This window comes from Alternaria metachromatica, assembly GCF_023757995.1.
Source record: "Alternaria metachromatica strain BMP 0045 chromosome Unknown scaffold_46, whole genome shotgun sequence".
Classification (NCBI taxonomy): Eukaryota; Fungi; Ascomycota; class Dothideomycetes; order Pleosporales; family Pleosporaceae; genus Alternaria; species Alternaria metachromatica.
In genome coordinates this window covers 154,070-181,643 of record NW_026055537.1, presented here as the reverse complement: position 1 = coordinate 181,643, position 27,574 = coordinate 154,070, and the positions used below count along the sequence as shown (strand labels likewise).

At 54.5% G+C, this 27,574-nt stretch overlaps 10 protein-coding genes across 10 annotated transcripts; 5 read left to right on the top strand and 5 right to left on the bottom strand.

Annotated features, from left to right (window-relative positions):
* Positions 1 to 1,211: 1,211 nt before the first annotated feature.
* On the bottom strand, positions 1,212 to 2,386 carry SPN2 (Septin Spn2; the record flags this gene model as incomplete). Its single annotated transcript, XM_049337421.1, has 4 exons — positions 1,212 to 1,444; positions 1,495 to 1,591; positions 1,640 to 2,202; positions 2,254 to 2,386. 4 exons carry the CDS (start codon positions 2,384 to 2,386, stop codon positions 1,212 to 1,214), a joined length of 1,026 nt encoding a protein of 341 aa, XP_049183506.1.
* A 317-nt stretch (positions 2,387 to 2,703) lies between these two features.
* J4E83_010539 (uncharacterized protein) lies at positions 2,704 to 3,291 on the top strand (the record flags this gene model as incomplete). The annotated part of the gene is made up of 2 exons (XM_049337420.1): positions 2,704 to 3,061; positions 3,113 to 3,291. 2 exons carry the CDS (start codon positions 2,704 to 2,706, stop codon positions 3,289 to 3,291), a joined length of 537 nt encoding a protein of 178 aa, XP_049183505.1.
* A 294-nt stretch (positions 3,292 to 3,585) lies between these two features.
* Positions 3,586 to 5,669, bottom strand: J4E83_010538 (uncharacterized protein; the record flags this gene model as incomplete). Its single annotated transcript, XM_049337419.1, has 6 exons — positions 3,586 to 3,869; positions 3,940 to 4,326; positions 4,379 to 4,814; positions 4,864 to 5,322; positions 5,380 to 5,528; positions 5,630 to 5,669. The coding sequence occupies 6 exons, from the start codon at positions 5,667 to 5,669 to the stop codon at positions 3,586 to 3,588; spliced, it is 1,755 nt and encodes a 584-aa protein (XP_049183504.1).
* Positions 5,670 to 6,728: 1,059 nt separating this feature from the next.
* On the top strand, positions 6,729 to 7,562 carry J4E83_010537 (uncharacterized protein; the record flags this gene model as incomplete). The annotated part of the gene is made up of 1 exon (XM_049337418.1): positions 6,729 to 7,562. The coding sequence occupies one exon, from the start codon at positions 6,729 to 6,731 to the stop codon at positions 7,560 to 7,562; it is 834 nt and encodes a 277-aa protein (XP_049183503.1).
* Positions 7,563 to 8,063: 501 nt separating this feature from the next.
* J4E83_010536 (uncharacterized protein) lies at positions 8,064 to 9,345 on the top strand (the record flags this gene model as incomplete). Its single annotated transcript, XM_049337417.1, has 2 exons — positions 8,064 to 8,358; positions 8,912 to 9,345. The coding sequence occupies 2 exons, from the start codon at positions 8,064 to 8,066 to the stop codon at positions 9,343 to 9,345; spliced, it is 729 nt and encodes a 242-aa protein (XP_049183502.1).
* Positions 9,346 to 9,880: 535 nt separating this feature from the next.
* Positions 9,881 to 11,296, top strand: J4E83_010535 (uncharacterized protein; the record flags this gene model as incomplete). The annotated part of the gene is made up of 1 exon (XM_049337416.1): positions 9,881 to 11,296. One exon carries the CDS (start codon positions 9,881 to 9,883, stop codon positions 11,294 to 11,296), a length of 1,416 nt encoding a protein of 471 aa, XP_049183501.1.
* Positions 11,297 to 15,713: 4,417 nt separating this feature from the next.
* J4E83_010534 (uncharacterized protein) lies at positions 15,714 to 17,157 on the bottom strand (the record flags this gene model as incomplete). Its single annotated transcript, XM_049337415.1, has 2 exons — positions 15,714 to 16,016; positions 16,066 to 17,157. 2 exons carry the CDS (start codon positions 17,155 to 17,157, stop codon positions 15,714 to 15,716), a joined length of 1,395 nt encoding a protein of 464 aa, XP_049183500.1.
* Positions 17,158 to 19,947: 2,790 nt separating this feature from the next.
* J4E83_010533 (uncharacterized protein) lies at positions 19,948 to 20,862 on the bottom strand (the record flags this gene model as incomplete). The annotated part of the gene is made up of 2 exons (XM_049337414.1): positions 19,948 to 20,715; positions 20,767 to 20,862. The coding sequence occupies 2 exons, from the start codon at positions 20,860 to 20,862 to the stop codon at positions 19,948 to 19,950; spliced, it is 864 nt and encodes a 287-aa protein (XP_049183499.1).
* A 1,374-nt stretch (positions 20,863 to 22,236) lies between these two features.
* On the top strand, positions 22,237 to 22,872 carry J4E83_010532 (uncharacterized protein; the record flags this gene model as incomplete). The annotated part of the gene is made up of 1 exon (XM_049337413.1): positions 22,237 to 22,872. The coding sequence occupies one exon, from the start codon at positions 22,237 to 22,239 to the stop codon at positions 22,870 to 22,872; it is 636 nt and encodes a 211-aa protein (XP_049183498.1).
* Positions 22,873 to 23,211: 339 nt separating this feature from the next.
* On the bottom strand, positions 23,212 to 25,872 carry J4E83_010531 (uncharacterized protein; the record flags this gene model as incomplete). Its single annotated transcript, XM_049337412.1, has 2 exons — positions 23,212 to 25,317; positions 25,366 to 25,872. 2 exons carry the CDS (start codon positions 25,870 to 25,872, stop codon positions 23,212 to 23,214), a joined length of 2,613 nt encoding a protein of 870 aa, XP_049183497.1.
* Between the last annotated feature and the right edge of the window lie 1,702 nt (positions 25,873 to 27,574).

Sequence of the window (27,574 nt, the reverse complement as noted above, 5' to 3'; positions counted from 1 at the left end):
ACCACCGCCTACGCCCTCGGCGCCACCTCCGGCGCGCACGCCGGCCGAATCGAAGGACGAATCTTCGGTTTGGAAAAAGGCTTCGAAAAGTTCGCTTCATTGGGAGAACTGCACGGACGGAGTGTAGTCTGGGGGTCACGGTTACCTGGTCTCACACCTAATCTCACATCCAGTGCCGTATCAAAAGAGGAGGAAGCTGGAGGTAGAACGCTGCCGCAGTTAAAGAGTAATGAGAGACTACGCAACAACACAACACTCCTGCACTCCCTAACCGACCCCCTCACCTTCGACACTGCAAACACTGAAGAAGGCGTCGCGGATTTCGACGACAGGTTCAAGCGCGCTGGGGCGAAGGCAAAAGTCATTGAGCGAATTGTCGGCGAAGCCGAAAGTAACAGTGCCTCTACAAAATCACCTGATGGATCACGATCACCAGCGAGAGGAAAGACGGGACCGGTGAGAGTGACTGGGCAGAGTAAGGCTGGTGGAGCGAAGAAGGGGGATGACAGTATAGAAGATTTTGCAGGATCGAAGTTGTTGCGCTGAAGGGCATGGTTGGGAGCATACGGCTTGAGTGTGATGACTTCGGGCGGGTCGGGCGGCGCTGAGCCCTGTCTGTCTCAATGGGGAGAATGGTAGATGAGGATCTGCGCTCGTATCATCTGGTATCCCGTACCTGCCTCCCTGGGTAGAGCAGACTGGGCCTCGTACCATCCCCAAGATTATGGCCTGACATCGCTGCACCGGCGGAAAGAGCGAACTACCAGGTCAAACGGGACAAGACACCAAGCCATCATACAATGCTTGCAAGAAATGATGGAAAAGCACTAGGCTTCAAATTACTCTGCTATCTTAGAAGGGGACCCGGGCACAACCCAAGGTCTTAGCTCAACCACTACACCGTTGCTATGACATACGAGATGAAGAAAGATAATAAGAATCCATCGTAACTAAAAGGATATTGAGAAAGGTGTCAAATCGAAAGTGTGCCGCAAAGTCTCCTCCTCTCCCTTTTCGTGCTAGATGATGCACTGGTATCAAAAACATGTCGCAAATGCCCCCCCCTTGCGATTGACGCACACCTAAACCACCTCCGCTCAGATAGCATCGATCATAGGGACAGGCCTTTCCATGCGTGGCTCCATACGCGGTGGTGGAGGGCCGTTGGGCTTGCCCCCGCTACTATCGACGCGGTTATGATTCGGGAACTCCTAGTACCCGTTCATGGTCATGCGCTGGCTGTTCCTGCTGAGCTCGCGGTCGGCAGAGGGTGAGATGGGGCGCGAGGAGTGGCCCTGGTGAGAGCTCTCCTTGAGGGCAAGCAGCTGCTTGGCGCGGAACGACTCGTAGTGGATTTGTGCGGTCGTCTCGATCAGGTCTTGCAGGTGGGTGCGGGTGAGGAAGTTGCGGAGGTAGACGAATTCGCAGTGGTTCTCGTCCTCGACTGGGGGATGTTAGTGGAAAGCGCGTGGAGGGTGGTTTGAGATGGCCTACCGTTGATGATACCCCACTTGTTCTGGCGACCACGGACGTTCCTGCCGTTGACAACAACGGTCCTCTCAGAGCCGACGACGGCAAAAGGAAGGAGTTCCTAGTGGAAGTTAGCAGACGTCCAGTCGCACCTCGACATCTTCCTCACCTTGATGGCTTGCTTTGCCTGGACTTCCTCGTTGTCATCCTCCTCGTTGTCGTAGGGGTACATGCGCAGGTTGTGGAACTGGAACTCCTCCTTTATCCTGTGCTTGAACTCGGCACGCTCCTCCAGGGTCAAGCTGTCGCTCTTGGCAATGACGGGCACGACGTTGACAAACTCGCTGAGCTTCTTGAGGACGACAATGTCGATGGGCTTGAGGGCGTGGCCAGAGGGCTGGATGAAGAACAGGCAGCAGTGGATGCGCGTGTCCTGGAGGTAGCGCTCACGCTGGGCAGTGAGCTCCTTGCGGAGGTAGGCGCTGTGCTGGTCCTTGATGTACTTGACAATGGGGTCCCAGCAGCGCTCGTTGTTGATCAGGTCGCCATAGCCGGGCGTGTCGACGATGTTGAGGCGCAGACGCACGCCGTTTTCCTCGATGATGTGTGAGACGGGGTGGATATTGGTGGTGCTGCGGACCTCCTCGTCGGGCTGGAAGCGGCCCTTGGAGTCCATGAGGTGCGAGGCGAAGAGCGTGTTGATCAGAGTCGACTTGCCGAGACCAGTCTGGCCTGTACACCGTCAATACCAATGAACACACGTGACAGAAAGATGAAGCCTACCAACGCAGATGACATTGAACTGGAAGCCCCGCTTGACCGACTTGCGCTCAATCTGCTTGGTGATGCTGTCGAAACCGACATAGCTGTCCGGGAAGATGGGCTGCGACTGGTTCTGGTTGTATGCAGCAGCCATTGTGGATGATGGGAGCCTCGGGGCGCGGACTGGGGGTGATGGAGGTGGGTGGGTGAATGGGAATTAGGTTGGGGAGAGGAGGGTCGGAGGTGTCGTCGTAATAGAGTAAATAGTCAGGGTCGCTGCGCTGGCGACTTTCTCGTGGAGATGCAGGCGCGGGAAAGGGGGCAGCTAGGAAGCGAAAGCGCGCTAGTGGGAGGGCGGTAAGGCGCGACCTGCAAGCTCGGACTGGGGTCACGACATTTTACAACACCATCACCGGCATCGCCATATCGCGGCCCTACGTAATCCCGTCGCAGCCAGTCACCGCTGCAGTCATGGCACTCACCCGCCCGCTCCCTCCGCTGTGGCAGACCCTGCTGCCCGGCCTCAATGGCCCAATGCGGCCTATCCTCAACACGCCTTTCCTGCAACGCCTATCACAGCCTTTCGGCGCAACCAACACACCATTCGGCGCACTCGCGATACCGTCACTTTCACTCCCCTCAATACCGTCACTATCCGATATCTGGGACGGCATACTCAATGCGGTGCCCAAGAAGAAGACGTCATACCGCAAGAAGCGCCAACGGTTCATGGCGGGCAAGGGCCTGAAGGACATCACATCGCTAAATACATGTTCTGGGTGTGGAAGAGTTAAGCGCCTGCACATCTTGTGTCCATACTGTGTGGATGGTAAGACTGCCAATCCCCATTGGAAGGGCTATTCGCTAACAAACACCCCAGCCATCAAGACCACCATCTTCGGCCAGCTCAACTGGGCCATCCGCCGACCGACCGACAAGCAAGCAAAGGTGATGAAGAGGGAAAAGCGCGAAGAGGCGCAGCGAATGCGGACGCTAGAGCCCGACCAAAGGAAGGCGAAGGAAGAGGCAGTAATGAAACACACGGGCTGGAAGAGATGATGCGGGGTGGAGGAAGTTGTGAACGAGAACTACGCCGGCTGAAAGAGATGGTGCGGGGAGGAGGAAGAAACCTCGAACGAGAGCAATGCCATGTATTCAGGATGACTATTTCTAGCGCATATACAGGCGCGGCTTGGGCGTTGGGATCTTGTACATGAAAGATGTAACAACATAACGGACAGGCGACTACGATATACACCACAGGCAAATGCACACTGAATCAAGCAATTCAAGGTGTCTTCAGCACCCGATTCTGTTGCACCAAAGTGTTCTATAATTACCCCAATCCATCCATTACCTCTTCTCGTTAGCACCCATAGGCGGCGAACCAACCGTACTCCCCCTCCTACTCGCATCGCCCTTCCCCTCCGCCGCCTCCCTCTCCAAGAAGTCCTGCCACAGCTCCGCCAAAGACTCCTTGTTACTCGAACTACTAGCCATGAGCATGGGGTCTGCGGCAGCCGCGCTCAGCGACGCCGTCGATGGCGTTCGTCTGAAGGGCGAGGAGAGAGGGATACGCAGGCCGGTTGAGCTGGAAGATGTGCCGGGGCGAGCGAGACCTGCTTGCTCTTTTTGCTCTGGGTGGGGGGTTAGTAAGAGGAAAGGTGTGAGGGTGAGGGGAGAGGGGAGGAGGGAAAGGGGGCGTACCATCTGTCCAGCCCAACAACGCAGAAATCAACTGCAGCGCCTCGAATTTCTTCGGATCACTCCGGTCTATACTCAGGAAATGCAAAAAGTAGTTTGTGATGATCTGTCGATCGACGTTATCCTCCGGCCGTCCTTTTTTCAGTATCCGCAGTGCCTTGGTGAGGTGCTCGTTGAGTGTCACGGCTTCGTGGCGCAGTTTGCCAATTAACAGGTTCTTCTCTTTCACTTCCTTCTCGAAGGGGAGGGCGCGCTCGAGATCTTTTTGCGTGGACTCGAGAGTCGCTTTGGCGGCGTTGGACGCTGATTCCGCGGCTTGGACTTGTTTGCGCAGGTCGTTGATTTGCGATTCGTAGGTCTCGACGGACTTTTTGAGCTCGGCTTTTCGCACTGTGGATTGTCAATTAAGAGAGCCTCTTGTCATGGAGTGGATAGCACTCACGGTTCTGTACTTCCTGCAGCGCCTTCTGCAGACCTTCCACAGCTTGATTGTTGGTGTCCCTATCCCTGGCAGCGCGTTCGTACTCTTCCCGCATCGACTCCAGCTGGTCTCGCAACTCGGCATCTTTCTCAGCGAGGTTCTCGCGCAGAGATCGCTCGTTCATGGCTAGCACTTCCCAATCTTGCATGGCTTGTTTGGCGTTCTCGAATTCCTCCCTAGCGTATGCCTCTCGTGAAATCAGCTCATCGCGTTCCTTGATCCAGTTCTGTTGCGACAGAGTCGACCTGCTTCGTAGGGTCTCGATCTCGGATGCCTGGGCTTCCTTTTCTTGCCGGAGTTTTGCGAGCTCCTCGGTCAGGCTGTTGTTGTTCTCTTGTAGTTCGCGGGTTTGCTCCTCGAAGTCGGCGATTTGCGATTGGAACTCCTCGATTCTGGCCTGCTCATAGTCAGTAGTCTGTCTGCTGTGGATTCCTGCGACAACATACCGCATCGGCCTTTAACCGATCGCCTAGGCTGGTCTTGATCGTATTGACCCTACCCAGCAAGTTCTTGTATTGTGTCTCAAAGTGCTCCTTGCCCTCGTTGGCCTCATCCAATTCCTCCCTCAAACTCCGCATCTCCTCCTCATGATTCGCATGTGACTCGTCTGATGTCCCCGTGGCCTGCTTGTTCTGAACCTCCTCGAGACTCTTCCTCAACTCCGTGACTTCCTGGCGTAGCGCATCGCGCTCCTTGGCTATCGCGTCTAGGCGTGCGCTGGCGTCTGAGGGAGGAGGTGGAGACGCGGAGATTCCTTGTTGCGAGCGTGAGCGTGCCAGTCCAAGCGCAATTGCGGACGAGATGCTGTGGTGTGGAGTCCCGTTGGTCTGCAGGGTCGGCGACAACGGCGGTTGGTCGTCGTCTACGTCGTCGGCGTCTGGATCGGCTGAATGCGCGGCGGGCTTCTGCATTGACACCATTAGTACTCGTGGTTGTATCGAGGGCTCTCGTGGACCGCATACAGCCTGCTCGGCCTCATCCTCGGCGTCTTCATCGTGATCCTCCGCGTCGCTTCTGGCGTGGTCCCCATTCACTTTGTCTGTGCCGTCCGCCTTGTTCGCAGCGGCGGCTTTCTTCTTATTCTTCTTTTTCTGCGACTTGGACAAAGTGCCTGGCGTCGCCTGTTAGCCCATAATTCTTCCGTGCTCCCACATCGGCCGCGACGTGAAAGCGGAGTTTACTGGCACCTCCGAGGGCTGCAAGCTCACCTACCACTCTGCTGTATGGGGTCCGATGTAGTGGGCGCAGACATCTTGAAAGACGCGTGATGCAGTCGCTACCGCATCAAGAAGGCTTAGTTTATGGGAGAAAGAGGCTCTGAGGGTTCTGGGGGAGCATTCGTGGATGTCTTGACTTGGCAATTCGTGTCCCGTTCTATGGTTTGTTTCGGCCCACGCGGTCCACGGGTGGCGTACGTCACTAGCCACATCTCACTGTCGTCCCATCTTTAGACCGACGCAGGCCCCTCGTAGTCATCAACCCGCATGCGACGACTTGTACATCGTCTCGATCACAAAGAAGACAAATTCTTTGTGTGCACTGCTCCACGACTCAAGCTATCAGCGACAGCGCGCCAACCTTCGCGGGGTAGCCGAGCCCTCCGACATCTCCTGCACTCCAGCTCAAACAAGCCAAGACTAACCACGTAATCATTTCGATCCTTCAGAGCATGAACTACTACCGGCCTCTGTTCTATTCGGCTATCACGATCATATATGCCTCGTTCACACTTCGAGTCCTCAGACTAGATCTTCTCCCAAGAATGATAAGCCAGAAACGTGATACAAAGGCCTCGTAAGAGGGCGCATCAGATATTTGAGTGCTCCAAGCATCGACGTCTGGTTACGATGGGCTCCTTGCATGCGATACACATGAACCCCTTCGCATTTCACCTGCTGGGGTATCGTGTGTACGCGTTCTTCGACTTATCCGATTGAACCGTCCAGCCAACGGCTATGAAAGAGATATCCATCCGTCACTCGAGGCTATCACCACCGCCATTGTCCTATTACAGCTTGATCGATGTAATTTACGCCCTGTAAAGGCCGGGTACTGCAAGGCCTCTCATGGTATCACTGTGCCGTGGAATCCTACTGAGTTTGTAATCTGTTCTGGCCAATGGCAACAACCTACATCGGACACTTTTAGGAGCACGGTCGACCATACCTCTGGAAAAGTCCCCGAGTTCATTATGTGAAGATGTGGTTCTTCATTGACCATATTCTTAGTACCATATCTGGGGCTTACACTGGCACATTACATACCAAAGCCCCATAACAGCATTTCTATCCACTGATTCAGTTCCAAAACCATGACCGCCCCATTGAAGCCAAAGCAAGCGCTCGATTTCGAAGGTGCCCTGCTCCAAGAACTCCAAGGCGAAATCAGCAATTCCATTGCTCAACAGCTCCTGGAGGGACTCCCACCACTCACTGCAACGTCAGTCGTCCACGACAACGGCTGCGGTCCCGGCGCAGTAACCATGGCGATAATTGGAAGTAACCGCCCAACAGGTCTCAAGATTCACGCCACGGACGTAAATCCCATGTTCCTCGCTGAGCTGCAAGCCAATCTCACCGATAATCCCTCGTGGCCATTCAAAGTCGAGACAATGGACGCCTGCAACCTCACCTTCCCAGACAACACCTTCGATTACTCCTTCACCAACTTCGTCTTCGCAGGCCTTTCTGACGACGGCGGCGCCGCCTCGCATATCCTACGTACTTTGAAGCCAGGTGACACAGGCGTTATTACTGGTTGGGCAGAAATGCCATGGCAAATTGCGCTTAAGAACGCGCACTACAAGACATGTGGTACGGAGGAGCCAATGGCGCCTTTTCTGAGCAAGAGTTGCTACCAGAAGGAAGAGATTGAGCAGGCCACCAGGGAGGCTGGATGGAGGGATGTCAAGTTTGTGCGGAAGGAGGCGTATTTGAATCTTGGTACTGATCTTAGGCGATGGGCGTCTATTGCATGGACCTTTTTGGGGGCGCCTGTTGGTGGATGTCAGCAGCGCGATGAGAGGATGTGGGAAAAGGCGCTCGACTCTATCGTGGAAGAATTGCCTCGTAATGAGTGGTCCAAGGTTGAGGGTGGGGTGAATAAGATAAGGATGGTTGCTGATGTTGCGATTGCGAGGAAGTAGGGTTTGTGAGCAAGCGACTTGATGTGTATACTGTGTCACAATCTCGGTCTATTCGAGCAGCTACGATGTAAGAGCTTTTCTGCTTATCGGATCACGAAATTCAGACTAGATAGCTGTGGGCTCCGATCCTCTATCAGATCATGTCACTGCTTTAGGTATCAACAAGTCTATTCTTGACTAACCGTTCTACTTACCTTTGTTTTGCAAACATCGTGCTTCTGCTTGCCCTGTTGTTGGTACAATGTCCATAAGAGGTGGAGGGCAGAGACAGCCGATCGGTCACCGCCCGTCCAGGACGCTGTATTGGTCAAAGCTTCCTTGAGAGCGTTTGCTCTTTGTCGCTCACCTCCAGGCGGCCATATATACTGAAGAGATAATCGCGCTAGCAAAAACTTTTCAAGTTGTCTTGCCGGTAACAATCCGTTCTCTCATCTCCTCTCTTACCCGTCAACCGACTTCACCTCACTCCACTTACTTGACTTCTCCACATCTTGGTCCAACATGCGGGTGTTACTCCTCCTCCTCGTCGGTCTTCTTGCGACACTGACCTCCGCCTACACGTTCCCTTTCAACGACAATCGTCTCACCAACAGCTCGTTAGTCGAAGACCGTGTCGCCGAACTACAAGCAAGCGGGCAGCTAGGTGGTGACGGAGGCAAGGGTTGGATGACCATCATCGGCGGCGGAGCCACGCCCAACAAGGCCATCTGGCCTAACGATTCCAAGAACGTCAATTTGGTTTACATCCACTACTGCTTCGCAACACGTAGGGACTACCATGAACTTCATGGAATCGGTACGTAACGCTGCTTCTCCCAGCTTGAATTGCCAGACTTGAGATTACTGACTTTACCTACGATAGTGAATGATGCAGCAGTTGCGTGGAAGAACAAGTTGGGCCCCCCATCTAAGAATCGACATCGATTTGATGGCTTTCGCCATTACTACGACAAAGCCAACAACATGCATCCGCGCTGTTTCATATATCAAACCAAACAATGGATGTGGAACCCACGAGTCCCCCAAGGTACCCTTGTGATCGAGTGGTCGACGGTGGGTCACAGTCGTGCGACAACAGGATACGCCGCCGAACAATAGTAAGTCAACTAAATAAGTCGACATGTTTAATACTTGCCGCCAATTTACTAAAAACCTTTTCTTATGTTCAGCGACAACCGTCCTGGTCGCCACAGTCTCCAGATCGCCTTCGATTCATCCGGATGGAATAATTGGGCCTGGGAAGTAGTCCACGAGATGGGACATGTTATTGGCTTAGAGCATGAGCATCAGCGAGCTGATAGTGAGTTTTGTCTATGTGGAAATATTCCTACTTTAACTAATGGTTTCAGGGGACCAGTTTGTCCACTTCGACTGCACGAAGCTCATCGGTTACTGGGAGGCCAAGAAAAAGGTTGAGAGCGAGCCCCGGTGGAGGGGTTTCACGATCGACGAAGTATGTAAGTCGCAATATCTGGGTACCACCAGGGACCTCAACTGGGGGGTACCTCATGAGTATTCGTTGGACATGGGCCAAAACGAGGACCGTCACGACTATGTTCCGACCAAGGGTTTCCAGTACGACCACGACTCCATCATGCAATACTATTCTGCTTCGGCCGCTGGATATCCAAACGGCGCCGTCCAAGATATGCCTCTTGTGCGCTGGAAGAACGGACGTCCTAGTGACGGCTCAGGGCCTGATTCGTCGAACGCGCAGAGGATTCCACGTCCTACTAAGATCTCGGATCTAGACAAGGCTGCCATCCAGTTTCTGTACCCGTGAGAGGGGACTTAAGAAGGTTAGTACTTATTGCATCAGGATGGCGCGAGATTGGCGTGCTTCTTCCCAACAAGTTGTTGTTGGTAGAGGCAGTTGTCCGCACAGCGTTATACTACGGTCAGGTAGATGGCAAGACGTATCAACGTTCTTACAAATAGTCTCAAAAGATGATGGTTTACAATCCTTTCTGCATGTGCACATCTCCTATGATGTCGGGGGTCGGGCGAAGGTCCCTGAAACCCTCTGACGTCGGCTGGACCCTGAGGCTAAAGTCGCCGGTTCCCCACATCGGGGCCGTTGCGGCAGGTACCACAATGACAGCACCACATCGCCGGGAACATCGTTCGGTATCCGAAAAAGAACCGTCAATACACACACGCAATACTAAGATGCGGCTCCTGATGTTAAACCACAAAGTCAACGTTGCATCCAGATACCGATCTCGGTCACCGTGAACAGCATCAGTCCACCTTCAATACATCGAAATTACCAGATTACCCCCAACTCAACAGCAAAAGCTTCAGATCATCCACTAGCTATGGCAGCTGCTACGATTGCACTCAATCTCGATTTATCGAGCCTCAACGTTAGCACCGGAAACGACGATAACAACGTTTCTAGCGACTTCTCCTACGGCTTCTCGCACGCGAACGGCACCAACGGCGACAATGCCAAACCTTTACCAATCGTGATGGCAGGAGGCGGTTGTGTCGGCCTCTTCCTAGCCCTCCTTCTTGCACAGTCAGATATACCCAACAAAGTGGTCGTCATCGAACCGCAGCAGCCAGATCCCATGTCGACGCGCGCAATGGCACATCAACCGCCTACATACCCCATTTTATCCAAAGTCGAAGGCTTATTACCAGAACTGGTGAAGACGGGAAGTTTGAGCTCAGGCCTATGTTTCCGAACAAGCATCCAAAACGGCAGCAAAGTGATTGCAGAGAAAACGTTCGACAACTCCGGCGAAGGCATGAAAGGAAAGGGACAACTCCTCTTACCGCAGGGAAAATTCCAACAAATCCTCATGAAGCGCCTAGCAGCTCTGGGTGATGAAAAAGCAGAAATCCGCCTCGGAACCAGCGTCACCTCCTTCAAATCAACACCCAACAGCGTCACCGTGCAAATCACCCCCGAAGCCACCTCAACCCAACTCGGAGACGAAACGCTCGAAGCCGCCTACCTAATCGACGCAACCGGCGCCCACTCCACCGTCCGCAAAGACCTCAACATCAGCCTCGAAGGCGAAACACTCGACGCCCAACTCGTAGCCACAGACCTTTACTTCGACTTCCACGCCCACGGCTTCCACGACGCGAACTTCATCATGGATCCGCTGAACTACGGTCTCATTGGCCGCATCAACCACGCCGACGCCACCGCGGATGGGAAACCCGCCTTATGGCGCGTGAGTTATGGGGTTCCGATTGGGGTGTCTGAGGAGGAGATTATGAGGACGCTGGATGAGAAGTTGGGGGTTATGATGCCGAATGGAGGACGGGATGGGCAGGGGGAGAAAGCGTATGAGGTTGTGAGGGTGGCGCCGTATAAAGCGCAACAGCGGCTTGTGCCGTCGTTGTATCATCACGAGGAGCGTGTTTGTCTTGTTGGGGATGCGGCGCATTTGACGAATCCGTATGCGGGGCTTGGTCTGGCGTCTGGGATGGCGGATGCTTCTTCACTCTCTGAGGTTCTCATTCGTGTTCTTACGAAGAAGGCTTCGGATGATGAGAGGTTGTTGAATGCTTGGTCGACGGCGAGAAGGGAGAGCTTTTTGAACGTTGTGGACAAGCCGTCGAGGATGGCGTATAAGCGGGTCAAGGCTGATGTTAGCAGTGATGAGAAGATTCAGGAGATGATGAGTAAAGATCCGCTTGTGGGTGCGTTGAAGAAGGGTATGCCTGTTCAGCCGCCGAGTTTAGAGACGAAGGGGGAGGAGTTGGAGGGGTGGTGATAGGGAGGATGTTGATCATGCCTCATTTTGAGATTGTTGTAGATCTTCTTGTGCAACATCGCCATAAATTCATTATACATTAGACCTCGCAAGATACGAGTTGCTCAAGAGATCATTCCCCAGCATACCATCCCTCCAAACGACTAACACCCGTAGGCAGCACATCGTCTTCAACCACCGACTCCGTAAGCTGCCCCCACGAATACATCTCCCCATCCCAATCCCGCACCTCCACGACAGGATAATCCTTCGGCGGAACAGGCGGCCTTTCATCCACCCCCGCCGGCGCAGTCGCCCTCTTCACCTTCGCATAAGCCAACCTCGCCACAGCCGCCGCATCCTGATCCGCCGTAAAATACTCGAGGTAATCCTGCAGCTGAGGCGTGAGATTACTCTCCGGATACCCCTCGACGCGTCCAGTAGTCGTCCGGTTCCATCCAAACTCAGTAAGACTGGGCAGTGAACGGACTAGTCGCATCCACTCAAGATATATACCCGGTCGTTGGAGTAGAGAGTAAACAACATTAGTATGTTTCCACTCCCTCACCCCCTTCCCCTCTTCCCCCATATGCCGCCCAACATGATCACACCTCTCCCCCCACTCGTTACTAAAATGAACGCAGAACCCACAGCCCCAGCCCGTCCTCGTCATTCGCCGCCGTCGCGCAGACTGCGCATGAACCTTTTTCCTGCCAGGCCCCACCGCAGCGCAGGACGTGCATCGGTGGGCTGTAGCGTGGTGTTTCGTGTAGTCCTTCGCGAGGAAATATATGCACTCGCAGAGTCCACACGTGAACATTTCGGGTCGCTCTTGGTACGTTTCTTCGTGCCGCTTCCAGTCTGCTTTTGAGATGAAGGGGCGGGTGCAGATGGTGCAGAAGTAGGCGTGGGGTTTGGGGCAGAGGCGGGATTGCTTGTGTGCTGAGACGCAGGTTTTGAAGTAGTCTTTTGATTGTGGGGCTGGTTTCTTGGGAGACTTCGCCTTGGTGGGACGGTGGCAGGGCTCTTCTGTTGGAGTTGCGGGATATAGAGGTGGAGAGGTGGGACCGTGACATAAGAGATGTTCAGCTATCGAAAAGTGTTGATTCCGAGACATGTCGGAAGTGTTCGAATAGCCTGATATGGACGATGACATTGAGTCTCGAAGAGGGGTCTGCGAGAAGCTGCTGTTCCCCGAGGATCGATAGCTTGACATTGCCGACGAGAAGCTTGAAGCGGAGAGGTGTTGCGACGAGACGAAGGGCTGGCGTACGGTGTTTGCGGTCGGCCATTGTCGAGGAAGATGCTGCAGACCCTCTGTTTTTAGGTCAGTCAAAGTACTACTCTGGGGCACTGGGAGTCATCTTCACATACCGACAGGGCTTTGTTGATACTTGTTGGCAATGCTAGGCTGATCTTCCAAATAGCTCCATGCTGAAAACGCAGTGTCGAAGGCTTCGTTACCGAAATCATCAGTCAAATCGTATGTATAGAGCGAGCCAGCGCTTGAATGTTCGCAACCGCTCATGATGCAGAAGAGGAAAGGATGTACAAGAAAAAAACGTATTCAGTGCGCGCTGCGCTGGTAGTTGAAGAACGTCGTCCTGACCAAAACACCAACATGCCTCCATCGCCGGCTATATAAACCCAGCTATATTCTCAGCCTCAGCTGCAGCAACCAGAATTGCGGCTAGCGTTGTGGAGGCGGCGTAGTTCACCCGAAACGCGGCGAACGCTGATGGCAGCCGTTTCATGACCTGTCCGTGTTTCGAAACAACAGGCATCCAGAATGAGGGGTCGCGACGATTGGATCGAGATAATCAGTCGTGCAGAGGCATGCATATCTGTGTCCCCAAGGCTGTTGACCGGTTGCGATGAAAATATGCGCTGCGAGGGCGAGTGGTTGAAGCGAAAGGCTGAAACGGCGACGGGCGAATAGGCGGTGGCTTGCCAAGGAAGCGGGACCAGAAGCCATCCAAAATGTCCGACCGTATTTATAAGTTGCTGCAGCCCGAGATGCTGACGTGCATGTTCCCGAGGTATTTCAAGCTCCGAGAATACGCTGATAGTAACCAGGGTACTTCATCCGGTAAGCCTGGGTGAGTCTGCGAACCTTTTGTGACCTCCACGATCCATCTTCCCATGCACCTCCACTACCTGCAAACGTCACAGTCGTCTCCTCGCTCTCCTCACAGCCCACCGCCGTCTTCCCCCATCACCTCGAATACCTCCTCGCCTCGCTGTCGAGTCGCCGTCAAAACGTTGGGGTTCAACGTCGTTCTCAAACCTGTTTCGTACCGCTGCCTTTGCAGCCCAAAAGTCGTTCATCTCGCTGCCTATGCAGCCTAGTCGTCGTCGTTGTCCTCCTCCTCCTCCTCCTCCTCCTCCTCCTCCTCCTCACTGGAGCTTGGTTCAACAGGCGTGTGGCTCACGCTGTGGGAAATATCCCAAAAAACGGTTCCATTTGTTCTTGATGTGCTCTTTGAGCACCGCTCCCTTGCACAGGAACTTCTTCCTGCTGTCGTCTAGCCACTTTCTGAAGGCCATTTGGGTTGGATAGTGGGATTGTTGTTGTGTTGTGGGTATGGTGTGTATGGTGGTGGTGGTGGTGATGGTGAGAGTTTGCCAAACGGAGCTGAAATAGCAAGCATGGCTGTAGCTACCGATTTTCCAATACAAGGTGACTGTAGATGCCATGTGGGCTTTAGTAAGCTTGGGCCTTTGAAGACTTGCAAACCTATGAGCTGAAATGCCTCAATTGTTGTGCTGGTTTGGTGATTTGGCGCTAGTGCGGCGAGCTGGGAGCCCCCCAATGCTCGGACATACTCAACACCAAATTCACAAATGCACTGCACCCACAACCCTCCCTGTCTATACTCACGTTGTTCTACCGCTACTGCAAGACACGTCTGCAGCTCATGTGGTTCTCTGTACCTGTTGTACCGCTGTGCTCGACGCGGCAGAAGCTCGTGATAACCTGCAGGCCGACATCATACGGAGCTCTCTACGTTGAAGCTGACATTGGCGACCTCCTGGCGCTCCCGAGAACCAAGGCATCCTACGCTTTCAATCCATACACGCAGCTGCTGGCGCTCCTTGTAGCAGCGGGTCATGGCCGTGGGCCGCCCCAAGGTCGCTTTCTCCGTCAAGCCTGGCATCGGCGACCTCCTGGCGACTGCGAGAATTATAACCTCTCAGACCTTCACCTCCTACATGCAGCTGCTGGCGCTCCTTGCGGAGGTTGGCGAAGCTCGAGGACCGCCTCAAGGCCGCTTTTTCCGCCGCCGAAGGCCCAGCTGCAGCCCACGGTAAGACCCCCAGCCAACACGATGAAGACACTCACCTTACCCCCATTGACTACAGACAGACTCGATGTCGCAAGCAGCCTCGCAGTTTGGAATTACCCCGCGGCGGAGAACCAACTGCCTACTATCATCGAGACTCCCGGCCATCTCCCCGAACCACGAACCCCGCAGCTGCGATTGAGACCACGAAGCCGAACAGGCAGCGCGACGGGACCCTCTTCTATATCTACCTTCACACAGATGGAGCCCTCGAGCCTTACTAGATCTCACCGGGGATGGGGTTGAGGGGCTGCCTCGAAGCGCGGGAGCTCTTCCGTCGAGGACAAAGAATGGACACGGACAAAGAGCACCGCGACGGCCCCTACAACGACAGGAGACTTACTGCTACAAGCGGCGTCGTATTGCTCCGCCTCGGCGATGCATACAGCTGCTCCGCCGGTTACTCGCTCGTACCTGGCGGCGTTGATACGCCGAGCCATACACCTTTACCGATGCATCCGCGCAAGCAACAGCGTCGCGAAGAGTCAGAGCCATACAGGCAAGCTTGCCTCTTGATGTGCACGATGGCAATCTGATTCGAAGGCATCACTCACCTGATGGCAACACTTACCATGAAGACAGACAGCTTCAGCGAACCGTCGCATGTCCTCAAGCACACAGCGCCGCGTCCGACAAGACAAAGCCTCACATGGCGAGACCGCTCCGCTATACCGTTGGCCGGGGTACTTCACACTTTACGGATTGGCGCGACGACAGAACCGCGACGACGAACAGCCATAGCGACGAACAACTCTTCATACATCCAGACGGACCACGATGCTACTTCGTACCACAACATGCGGGCATGGGCTGCGATACAAGGGGCGCAACATATCGGGCTCTTGGCGTGGATGGCTCCTCAGACGACGGGAAGATGAACGCTTGCGCAATGCAAGCACGACTGGAAGTCAAGAGTTGGGTTCATATCTGCTCTTTCATACGGGTGTATCTTCTCCAGGTTCCAGGAAGCGACTCAGTGGAGTGTCCAAGGTTGTCGTACCAATACCGGCCAACTCTTACAACTTCCGCGGTCATCCCGACTCTTCAGACAACGCATGAGCCGTCTTGTCAGGCAAGCTTGTGAACGTCAAGCTTCAACGCCTGAATAGTTCGGGTACAGGCAAGAGCTGCCTCAGTCGCTTCGCCGCAGTCACGACTCGATCGTCCTGGCTGTGTTCGCTCATCTGCAGAAAGTTCATTGAGGTCCAAACATTCTGCAACTTCATACCGACAAGCGCAGCCTGAAGTCTTATTCGACTGTCTTGCGGAAGGCTAGAGTCCTCAAAATCCAAGCTCTTGATAACACCATGATGCACTTTCATCTGGAGGCCGATGTCGTCCTTGGGGTCGAGCACGAGGCTAAAGGCTGGTGTTTGCGACCACATCCAATCATCAGTCTATGGACGTTAGCATCGACAGCGAAATGATGAAGGGCTACGTGTGTACCTGTAGCTCGTCGTAGCCTTTCTGGATATCGGGGATGTTCAAGTGCTCTTCGCCGACAGTTTGCACGATGCTTGGAGCTCCCAGCTCAACATACATTGACGCAAACTCCTCTTGCAGACGTTCCTGGAATGTCGACACGTCGAGCCCAATATTGGACACGGGCGAGCTGACACTCTCAACACCCTGGGCTTGTATGACGCTCTTTGCGGGAGATCGCAAGTAGTGGGGTATGATGTGCAGGTTCGGCGAACTCAGCAGCGTCGTCGCATGGTGTAAAGCACGTTGGCGCGTCAGCTTGTATGCTGAGCCGGACACCTTCAGCGGCCGTGGTCCGCCTTCGTCGGTCGTGTAGGGCGTGCGATGCGTATCTTGGGGGTCGGCCGTGTGCCTCTCGTGCCCTTGGTCGAGAACGATGTCGTGTCGCTCGTTGACTCTGGCGCGCTCGATGCCCAGCTTGCGCAAGGCGCGAACAACCATCTCGGCGTGCAAGTCGCGTGTGAAGTCGCCGCGGGGACATGTGATGCTCCAATTGAGGTTGCCCTCATCATGGAAGACTGTGCCTCCCCCGGAGCGGCGGCGTACAAGGTCGACTGTACCGATGCCCGGGGGCTCGCTGTCTTTGGCGTCGTGGGCTCCGCGGGCGGCGTTGAGGATGTCCAGATTGACCTCCGTCCACGGGTTCTGGTTTCGCCCAATGACGACGCACGGCCTGTTCACATAGAGAAACAGGACAGTGCTGTCGGCGGGGCTCTTGCGTAGGATGTGGTCTTCGATGGAGAGGTTGAGGTATGGGTCGGTGCTGCGGGACACATAGCTCTGCAGCTTGTTGGCGGGGTCGGCGAGCTTCTCCGTGAAGGACGAGTACGTTCGGGCTGTCCCATGTGTCGTATATCGTATCGCAGAGCCTCTCCAAGAGCTACGGAGGGCGTCTTGTCGTCCGGGAAGGAGCAAATCGTTCGGGGCAATCACTGTCCAGCCTGTCGAAAGCGTGCGGAAGCTGCGAGGAGCCGCAAACGGATTGCGACTCGTGCATTCATGTCTTGAGCAGACGCGCTGAGCTTGCGATATGCTCAGACCCCTCGATGGCGCCATGACGTTTGGGTCGATGTTGGTGTTGTGGACATGAAGTTGGCGAGGCGTTGAAGCCGCCAAAGGCCCCACGGCATGCCCGAACTAGCAAGCACCGCCGACTGGCCCCGTTCTTCCCAACGTCAAACCTCAAGGCTGCGATGGCAGTCTCTGCTACCACCACCTCCTAGGTGTCTATAAGGCCGACGCATACTTTTTGCATCGTTTCCATCATCGATGTGGAGGGTGCTACTGCCTGGCATCTGATCTCGCGCATTTTGCCCCTGATGACCCCGCATCGTGGGCTTGACACGGCTTCCTTGATGTCGTTCAGCACCACATCTCCTGCATTAAGGATGGCATAGCTTCTGCAGCTCGTGCATACTGACCTTCATCTTGTCCGGATCTCCTGGCGTCTTTGGTGCGCTGTCATCCCTCGGATCATTTCTTTCATTCCTACGTCTCTCGTGAATGTGTTCCTTCGTCACTTCCAGCACGATGCTACTCCTTATGCATGTCACCTTTCCATTCTACATGTTCATCTCAAGTCTCTTCTCCTTTCCGACCCGACATGTTAAGGCGCCGCACTCTTTGACAGTCGTTGTCACCACGGTACCGCCCCCGCTCTGGATCGCGCCCTCACCACAAGGGCCCACACCACCATCACCGCCAGCTTCACCAAGGCGATACTCAACACCAGGATCATGTCGACTTTTCCAAAAGTCCGATCTTCTTCTCGTGGATGCAAGTCCCGTCGACCGGAGATATAAAGGGACTTGGAGTTGTATTCTTCCATCAAGTCATCCAGATCGAATAGCCCGGCGGTCAATCGCACTCTCACCTCAAGAGGGACACAAAAGCTAACGAGTTCGAATAGTATCACTACCTGCTATCCTTTCTTGCTTTATTCTTTTCCTGCGATCTCCTGCGGCCGCTATAGGGCTTATTCATTTCCTTAGAAAATCACAAAACCCTATCTGGCTCGCTTCGGCGGCACTTGGCTGCGTACCAAACACGACAGTTGGTAAGTCAAACATTCCCTTCAGATTGATCGCTTCGGCTGTTCGATCTGGATGACTTGATCTTCTTTTTTTGCTAATGTGTTATCCAGAATGTAACATAGTCAGATAACGTAGTTTACAGTAGAGTATCAGCATGCTTTGGACTCCTCATCCGCTCGTATCTTCGCATTGCCTTCTATCCTGCAGTATCCTCGCTGCTTTACGTCTTTTTGTGCAGAACGCATTCACACGCTGTCGGAGGTACACGCCTACGCAGCCTGGCAGCCCACGATGCTGCTGTTCCCCCGCGAAAGGAGCAAACGCGTCATCGCCGCACAACAACAAAACCTCCGCTCCTGCCTACACGCCGCGCAACTGCTGGGAGCCTCCCCCTCTCCTCGCCATCAAGTCCAGCCCAATTCTTTTAAAGAGGAGAACCAGGAGTCCCTTCGCTACATAACCGCCTCAATCTCGCCACCATCCCATCAAAGTCCAAGAAAATAGCGTAGTGGTCCACTCCACTCCCTCCAACACCGCTCAACTCGCTCGTGTTCGAATCCCCGCTAACACCATCTCCCAGCTCCCCCACCGGCCTAACCTCACCGGTCTTTGGATTTCGGGGCCTATCCCCGGTCACAGAAGTGTGATGCTAACCAGCGACAGAGTACGCTAACTTGCAGTGGAGGAATCGGGGGACATCACGACGTAAGTTATATCTTCTCTTTCAGCATACAACACTACACTAGGCTATTTGAGATGGACATTCTTTTTTGCTGTTTGGGGGGTCTTAGGTTTTTGCAAGTTAGCATGTCGCGGAGGGGGCGGCGGCCTAGGCGGCATGTGTAAGAACATCTTCCCTTCTCCAGCTAGGTCTGAGTGAAGACGACAATAGCAGAGAAGGGTTTGCTACGAGCAGAGGCGCGTGCTTCATCTCATCTTTTTTGCAATATTGTTGTCTTAGCGAGTCGCAATATTCTCCTCTCCCTCACCCTCTCCACCACCTACATCCCCTCCACACCAGCAACAGCTCCAGCACATACCACATCATCTTGCCTACATCAACCTGCCGTCGCGCATACACATCTCCCTCAAGCCACCCAAAAACCTACATACCACCACCGCCGCTCCTCTCCCCATCTCCGCAACTCACCCCACCACCTACATACCCCCCCACCCCACCTCCATCCGCCTCGCACCACCCAGCCAGGCGACCATGGACCCCAACGCGGTCCTCACGAACACGTCGGTGACGTCGACGACGGCGACAACCCAGACCGGCAACACCACACAGAACGTGGCGGTGGTCCAGAGCGCGGCGACTACAACACAGATTGTAGAGACGGTCGAGGTCATCACGGTCACGCATACGACTACAAAGGTCACCAAGGTCGTTACTACAACGATGAGATAGTCTTGTAGCTATCGGGGTGGTTGGTGAGCACACATTGGGGGCTTTGGAAAGTAGATGTATTCATTATATACACTACTAGAGCGGAGTTTGAGGAGTTGAACTGACAACGTCGGTTCTTGGGGGACTGTCTGCTTTGGTAGCAACAGCGGCTAATTGGTCGACTGTAGCTTGGGTTGCGTCGGTTGTGGTTGGGAGAGGGACTGGTGGGGTAGAGGTTGTGTTTGTTGAGGGCGTTCTTGCGTGGTGGCCTTCATCTTCTTCATCTCGGTCTATCGACTCTTCCCATTCCACGTCATCTTCTGCTGAACTGGACGCGTTTGCGCTGCAGGGTTTGCGGGCATGGTAGAAGAATCTGAGTAATTAGCAAATCTCGCTTCATAATGGTGACATGGTGATGTGAACTTACACGTCAGCATAGAAATGCCGGTCTTTCCTCTTGGCCTCCGCTCTGCACTCCGATAGAAAGACTTCGACTTCTTCTCTCGACCACTTCAGCACGCGCGTGAAGAGCCCTAGTGAACTACTCGGTAGCCAGTCCATCAGATCTTCATAAACGAAGCGACCTAGGAGCTTGAATCTCGCGCCCTTTGCCCACTTCCCTACTGGCCACTTGTAGTTCTTGTAGTTGATACTCTTGAAGCCGGCATTGCGAATCTGCGGCGTGAAGTGTCTTGGACTGGTGCCATCGAGACCGATCTTCTTGGCCGCATCAAGGAAGTACTCTGACCAGCGGATTAGAGGTGAGTTCTCCGCCGTAACATCTGGATCCATGCATCTTATAGGAAAGGCAAGGTCTTGGCACTCGAGGTAGCCTCCTGGCTTGAGGTTGGCGTACGCCTGCGCGAAGAAACGGTCCCAGTCCTTGATGGCTGCGACCATAGCCCGCGTATGGATATAATCGAACTGATCATGGAAAATCCAGTCTTGCTCGCAGTCATCGATTAGAAATTCACAGTTTGGAGGCACTTGAGCGGGTTGTATAGGGCTCAGATCCGTGCCAAGGACGCGAGCGGACGGATGCTCATCCGCGAACTCAATGGACCAGATGCCAGTTCCACATCCCACGTCGAGCACATTTTGCACATCTTTGGGGATAGGCGCTCGATAAAGTTTGCCGTCGAGTGTGAGTCTGAAGGCGTGGTGCTGTAGATCCAATCGGTCCGCTTCCACCTAGTGTCGGCATCAGCAACAGTCATGCTACTCGCACCGATAGTTGCACACCTCGTCATTGGGTACAGGATACTGTCCCTCGGCATACGCATGATACCGTCTGCCGTTCTCGTAGCGAAAGTTGAAAACCGAAGACGTCGCGGACATGGTGTAAGACGACTGAGTGTCACCGTAGGCTGAATCACCAAAGTTGGAGTCGCGCTCGTCGCTCTGCCCTTCTGTATCTTCACTCTATTGTGACAGCTGTCAGTCGGGCGAGCTAATACAGCCAAGGTTTGGAACAGGGAACGCACGTCGATTTCGAGCGACGGACCGGAGCTGCTAGCCCCTTCAGCAGTAGAATCATCATGGGCGCTCCCGTTAGTGTCTGTCGAGCTGCTCGAGGCTGACATGTTGTTTTTGTCTTTTCTGGGGTGGAGAGGGGCAACGGCGGAGCGGTCATACTGGTGGCCTTGGGCTTCCCTAACGGCGCTTTAGATGGATTGTGCGGTATCCAGCTCATTGGTAACCCAAGCGCAGACGATCAATTGCTGCGTTGTTAGGTTCGCGTTTTTCAGGCGCCCCGGCCAATCGCATCCGGTGGATGTGTCGTCGGACGGAAGTTCCCAGGCCTTGCCATGTGCCGCGTCTTATTCATGGAGTATCTTGCAGGAATGGCACGTGGGATGGCGTGCATATTCCTTGGAGTTACCCCGTCGGAGTTGGCGAAGGCGGTGTCGGCGTACCCCGAGCGTATAATGGCCGCGCTATCCATACATGCCTCCGAAGACCAACATCCGCGAGAGTGCTCTGGGGATTTTTGAGTGTTTAGTTGATTGCATGCGCAAACATGTGATCGAATTCCGCTGCAATCTGCTGCGGCCAGATACGACTGTAGCATCGGACTTGAGCCTTGAGCGGTGGGTGGTGCAGGACGGGCTGCCGGGCGTAATCCCCGTGTTGGTGGCCGGCTGCGATTAGCCGACGTCGTCAGTGGCTGCTGCATGTCGCATCGAGCCGAATCCAGCATGTGACGATGGCTTCTATGTTGAAGATGGTGTTTTTAGAGACACAATGATCAATATGGTGAGGTTTGTAGTTGGAAGAGCGCAGTTTGCCGTCGAATCAGCGCCAAGAAGTCGCGCTCGCGTCTCCACCCGCAAGGGGCGCCGATCAACGGCGGCCCTTCAACCGCTGCAAGAGCGTTAGGCATTTCCCGTCGCTAATCGACTTCGCATTATCGCTATTGCATCAAACCACCAGGTTCCAGGAAAATAAATTGCCGTAGCGTGGGTCGCAGCTTCCCGTTCGAGCTCTCGTACAGGTCGCGCTCCATCGCGGATTCTCAACACGACATCCGAGACGCGTCTTCCTCGGCATCCGGGTCGGTCTGCGCGGACTCTGCCTGCCACTCCACAGCTCACTCCACCGACAGCTGGATTCAATTCATCCCTCGCTATCCGATCGGATCGCGACTAGTCTAGTTCGAGTTTGGGGTTGCGCCTGCCTACGCGTCTTCACGTCACCAACCGGGCACTTGCCATGTCGCAACATCATCAAAACAGCTGGCGCCCTCGGCAACAGAACCGCGACTACAGGGCGCCCAAAGTGAGCAAGTGGCTGGATGAGAAACAGAAGGAAGACGACCAGATAGCTCCGGATGGCGTTTCGGGATCCGCTAGCCATCTCGAACGGTGGGCTCTGATGACAGCGGACATGCCAGAGCACCCTCCTAAGCGTGCCAAAGCGCGAGATATGGAGGAAGAAGTCCGCGACCGCATTCACCGAAGATATCAGGGTCCAAAGCACCTTCCACCAGCGACTTCCCAGGACGACCCTGAGCCCATGGATGATCACATGGTGATCGATCTTACAGGCGATGATGACGTACAGCCCCAAGCCCTCGTACCCAAAACAACCACAAAGCGTCCCCGCTCTCCATCTCCGGTTCCCGACACACCGCGCGTCAATCTCAGTAGTGTAAGCTATGTCCAGACCGTCAAACGCCGTCGGTCAAGATCACCATCGCCCAAGAGATCTGCTTACTCTGCGTTCAGCGCTCGAACATACGGTACAAAGGCGATGAGCATAGCAGAGTCTGATGAGGACTATGACTATTATCAGTCGAGTGAGTGGAGCTTCCCGAGTAGTGAGGATGAAGATGAGGAGATGGAATGATGGGTTTGGATGAAGCGCGCAGAATATGATCCCGAGCAAGCCGTTCAGCAGCCGATTGTTAGATGAAGGTACGAGGAAGGGGGCTCGAGCGGCGTTGCGCCAAAGAGATTGGATCAAGCAGTGAGTCTCATTCAGACTGAACATGTCCAACACAGCAACATTGCTAAGCCCCAATGTTGTTCAATTGCAGATTTAACAACACGTGTACATTAGACTTTAAGAATTCTACCAAGGCCGTCATGACAACATGTACTGGGTCGCGGTGCGTGAGTATCGTTGCTCGAGCTGACAAATTAACAAATAGACATTAGATTCCTCAACACCTTCTTCACCTCCTGCTCAGCCCTGGAAGCTGCGAGGCGCTGTTGAAATAGACCTTGGCTTAGTCGCGTTCGCGCTCAAGGTCGAGACCTCTCCGACAGGTCCAACACCTGGCAATGGTTGGAAGGCAGCCTCATCGGGCCAGTTGCCCAGTGAAGCCGGGTCGCCACCAATACGAACCCACTTCGCATACGAGGGCGTAGGCCCATCTAGAACGAACATCCTGTACCAGCCTACAGGAGCGATGTATGGCCCCTTCGGCGCCTTGACGGTGCATGATCGGCCTGAGCATGACACGCTCGGGAATAGAATACGTGCGCCCATCGAACTTCCATGGGTACTGGACTCGGAACCAAGCAGCGACACCTTGATTGCGCCACCGGAGGATGAAGTCACAGTGAACGAGTAATCTGCCTCCCAGATCCAGTCGACCTGTGGCAAGTCGAAGGTGGGCTGTGCTGCGCCGGAAAGCAGATAAGGTGGAAGGAAGACCTCCAGACGGTGCTCCTGAGGATGCTTGCCCTGATCTTGCGGGTCGGAGCCCGAGACCAGTACTCTTCCGTCATCCATGATGACAGCCTCAGAGTGGTACATACGCGCGATGGTAGTGTTGGCCATGACGCTCATGCGCTTGCCTCGCGGCTTCCTGGTATCGTACAAGACAGCATTTAAGTTCGCCTGGTCTGCAAGACCAAAGCCTGCTTGTCCAATCTCGGCTCCGTTCAAGATCAGATAGGTACCATCTGGTAGTGTTGCCATACAGGAGATGACACGTCGAGAAGGCATCCGCTCGAGACTCCATTGGGCATTGGCAGTATCTGGTTCGATGCTGACGCAGTTGTCAAGTCCCACGTTTGGCTGAGCTGATGCGCCACCGCAGATGAGGACCTCCAATGGCGCACTGTAAGGGTAGTACTGCGGAAGAAGGACTTGGGTACCCTCAAAGGGATATGTGCGGCCTCCTGTGGCATCGTTGACGGCAGCCGGTACCTTTGGCAGGATCTTGACTGTGTCTAGGCTGCGTTCATCGAGGATGCGTGCTTCGTTGTAGTACTGGATGAAGATACCACCGGATGGTAGCACAACCAGGAACGGATACAGGTTGTACGGGTCGGTGTCTCTCAGGTACTGCGCTTCATATACAGGTCCGACCGTGGGCAAGATCTCCATGTTAGGCACTGGCGGGCCGTTCGAGCCATCTTGTCCGCCGACGATGAGCATAGATCCGTTAGCCATGACCATTCCTGTTGGGTACCAGCGACCCCTCTGGAGCTTGACCGTGTTGACATCCTCCTGCCAGTTGTTGGTACCGTTGACACCGGCCGAGCCGTCTGGCCAGTAGATGCGGACGCCGAACAGGGAGTCTGTCGACCATCCGCCAATGTTGATCTGTCGGCCGGCCCGATCCGGTAGGGTCAGACCTGCAGCACAGAAGATATCCGTCTTGATGCCGGTCAGCTCACGGAAGGCGTGGAAGATGTCACCACCAATCGAAGGGTCGAACTCATATGCACCAGTCGTGTTCGGCTCGCCTGTTCCGTGCTTCTCGAGGAAGGAGACCTTGCCGTTGACACCAGGCTGCGCGATCAGAGGAATGATAGGACCGCCGACCAGGAACTCGTAGCGTCCTGCTGCGGTGCCTTTAGGGTACTCCCAGACGTACAATGGGTCGCCTTCCCACTTGTACCAGCTGAGTCGGTTACCTGCGCCACAGAGCGCCTCAGGGTCTCCTGGGCAAGCAATGCTGCATTCGGACTCTGGGGCGGGTTTTGAGCCAATTTTCTCAATACCGTCGAGGTCACCGCAGTAGCACTCCTCGCCGTACTCCATCCCGGCGGCCATGTAACCGAAGGCTTGGCACCGGCTCAGACACCACTCTGGTGAGTTACCAGTCTGGTTCAACAACTTGTGCGGGAATACCTGGTTGCCGATGTCGGTGATGCATCCTTGGTATTGCCAGTCGCTCACGTTCTGGGTGGGTGTTGGGACTTTGACGACCTTCAATGGATCTTGGCTTGAGTAGATGCTCATTCGGTTGGGGCCACCACACGTCTCGGCTTGGTTACCAGCACACTTGGTGTTGCACTCCGACTCGGAAGAAGCAGGCTTGCCGCCCATTCGCACCTACATGGGTTAGTACTAGAAGACATTGGAGATTTGGAATATACTAACAGCATTGTCGCAGAAGCATTGGTAACTGTACTCCATGGCTGCAATCTCATAGCCAGCTTTCGCGCATATACTGGTGCATGACGCAACGGTCATCTTCTGATCATCGGGTTGTTGGTAGTTGACGATACGGAATCCAGGTCCATCGACATAGCAGCCTTTGTACTCAAAGCCTTCCGGGAGCCCAGTAGCAATGGGTGCTGCGCTGGATGCTCCAGTAGCAGATGCTGTTGCAGAAGCGGTAGGCGTAGCAGTGGCTGAGGTGGAGGATTCACCACCTGTGTAGAAACGGAAGAATGTCAAGCGATCGGGACCGCCGCACATCTCTGTCTGGTTACCATTGCAAGCCATGTTGCACCCCTTCTCGCCGTCAGGCGCAGGACCGCCATTGGCTCGAATCTGGTTGTCACAGAAACACTCGCCGGCATACTCAGTACCAGCCAGGACGAAGCCTCCAGCTCGGCATGCAGCCTTGCACTTGTCGTTGGTCATACCACCGGTCACTCCCATTCCCACAGAGAGCGACCGGCCACCGACATTGTCCGTGTAACATCCTTCCGAATACCATCCTCTCTTCGGTTCCGGAGTTGTGGTATTGCTAGGGAGTTCGGGCGCCGCTGAACTCTGCGCGCTAGCGGAGCAAACCAGGGACAGTACCAGGAGATGCAGGCTAAATGGCAGCCGCCGCAGGGCATAAAGTTGCGCCATGTGTGGCGCAATGGGAAAGTGTCAAACGAGCGACAAAAGTATATTGAATCAACAAAGTTTCCGAGTGCAAGAAAGGAGCACCGGCTGTTTAACAACACCCTGGGTATCGTATTTGCATCCCAGGCAAGACCATGTATATAAGCGTCTAGTATTCCTAACACCTCGACCGCCTCCCAGCCCCATGCCCTAACCGCGCCTGATCACACCGACGCCCACATCGCAGCCGCATTGTCTTCCAAGTCCGGTAGGTACATTGGCGACAGCCGGGGCTGCATGCGTACGGCGCCTCTTTGTCTGCACGTGTCAGCACGCGAGCTGCAACATTTCAATAGTCGACATTGTAGACATTGCGGCTGACAGGCAAGAAAAAAAAACAGGTCCAACATACGGCACCGCTATCAAGTTAGTCCTCGCTTAGGCAGGTGTCCCGCTGCTTGGTATTACCGGATAAGTAAAGGCTCTTATCACGACCCAATCAGCACACGCATCCCACACGCAGCGTTAATCTATTTCCTCAGCAATTCTCCTATTGAATTTCGTTTAAATCGGGCGCCCATGCTTGCTGGCGGCCTTGCGAACTAGTCTGTGCGAGAAAACGAGGAAAGGAGGGTCTAACAGCCATGTCGCCCGTTGCACATGGCCTGTCGTTGGCCGACCGTGTCGCTGGGCAGAGAGCACATGGCGCGCCTAACCCAGCAGGACGATACGGAGAGAGGTCCGTAGCCCTACACACACCCCGATCCTAGCCTCACGATGCAGCGATGTGCGATACGAGCCCGGGGATGAGTGCGCCGCTAAGAATAGTGCTCCGTACATGACACCAAGCTGCTTTGCCGCTCTTATGCCGCGCCTACACTACAACACCGTATCAGCAGCGTGTTCTTGTCTAGCTGCAGCAACCTCGCACAATGGCCTTGTTACATCGTCGACGTTGTTATACGTGGTCTTGTACCCTGGCAGAACGTATTCGCCAGCCAATGCGACAGTATTGCTCGTCAAGCTACGGTACTACTCTCTAGTCTGCGCAATGCCACAAGAAACTGCCAAGCTCAATCACCACGATATCCGCCCCCAAGCTTCCCGTTCGTAAGATGAAGCAACTCCAAAGTGGGCGCCCCATGGCTGATCGACCCCGGGCCGTGTGGGGAACCCAAGAAAAATCCTGCGAACAAGATATGCTGCCGTCGCCCGAGCCTAGCCATATTCTCACCTTGTTAGTTCACGTTTTTACACCGGTGTGGTGTAGGTTCGACGGCAGTCTGGCCCAAGTGTTTAGTGGAGACTGGGTGAAGTGGAGATTTCGAACAACGACATGTGAAGTGTGCACTTGCTGCTTCCTGTCGCCCTGCAAGCCACCATGTACCTAGTTGTCAGCCTTGTGGTGGGATGCGTGGCATGTGATGGGCAGGAGCTGAGTCATGCGCGCTTGCATGTCACTCATAAGGCGGTGTTGGTATGAGTGGGGTGTTGCTTCTATCGCGGCCTAAGCTGCGAAGAGGAGGTG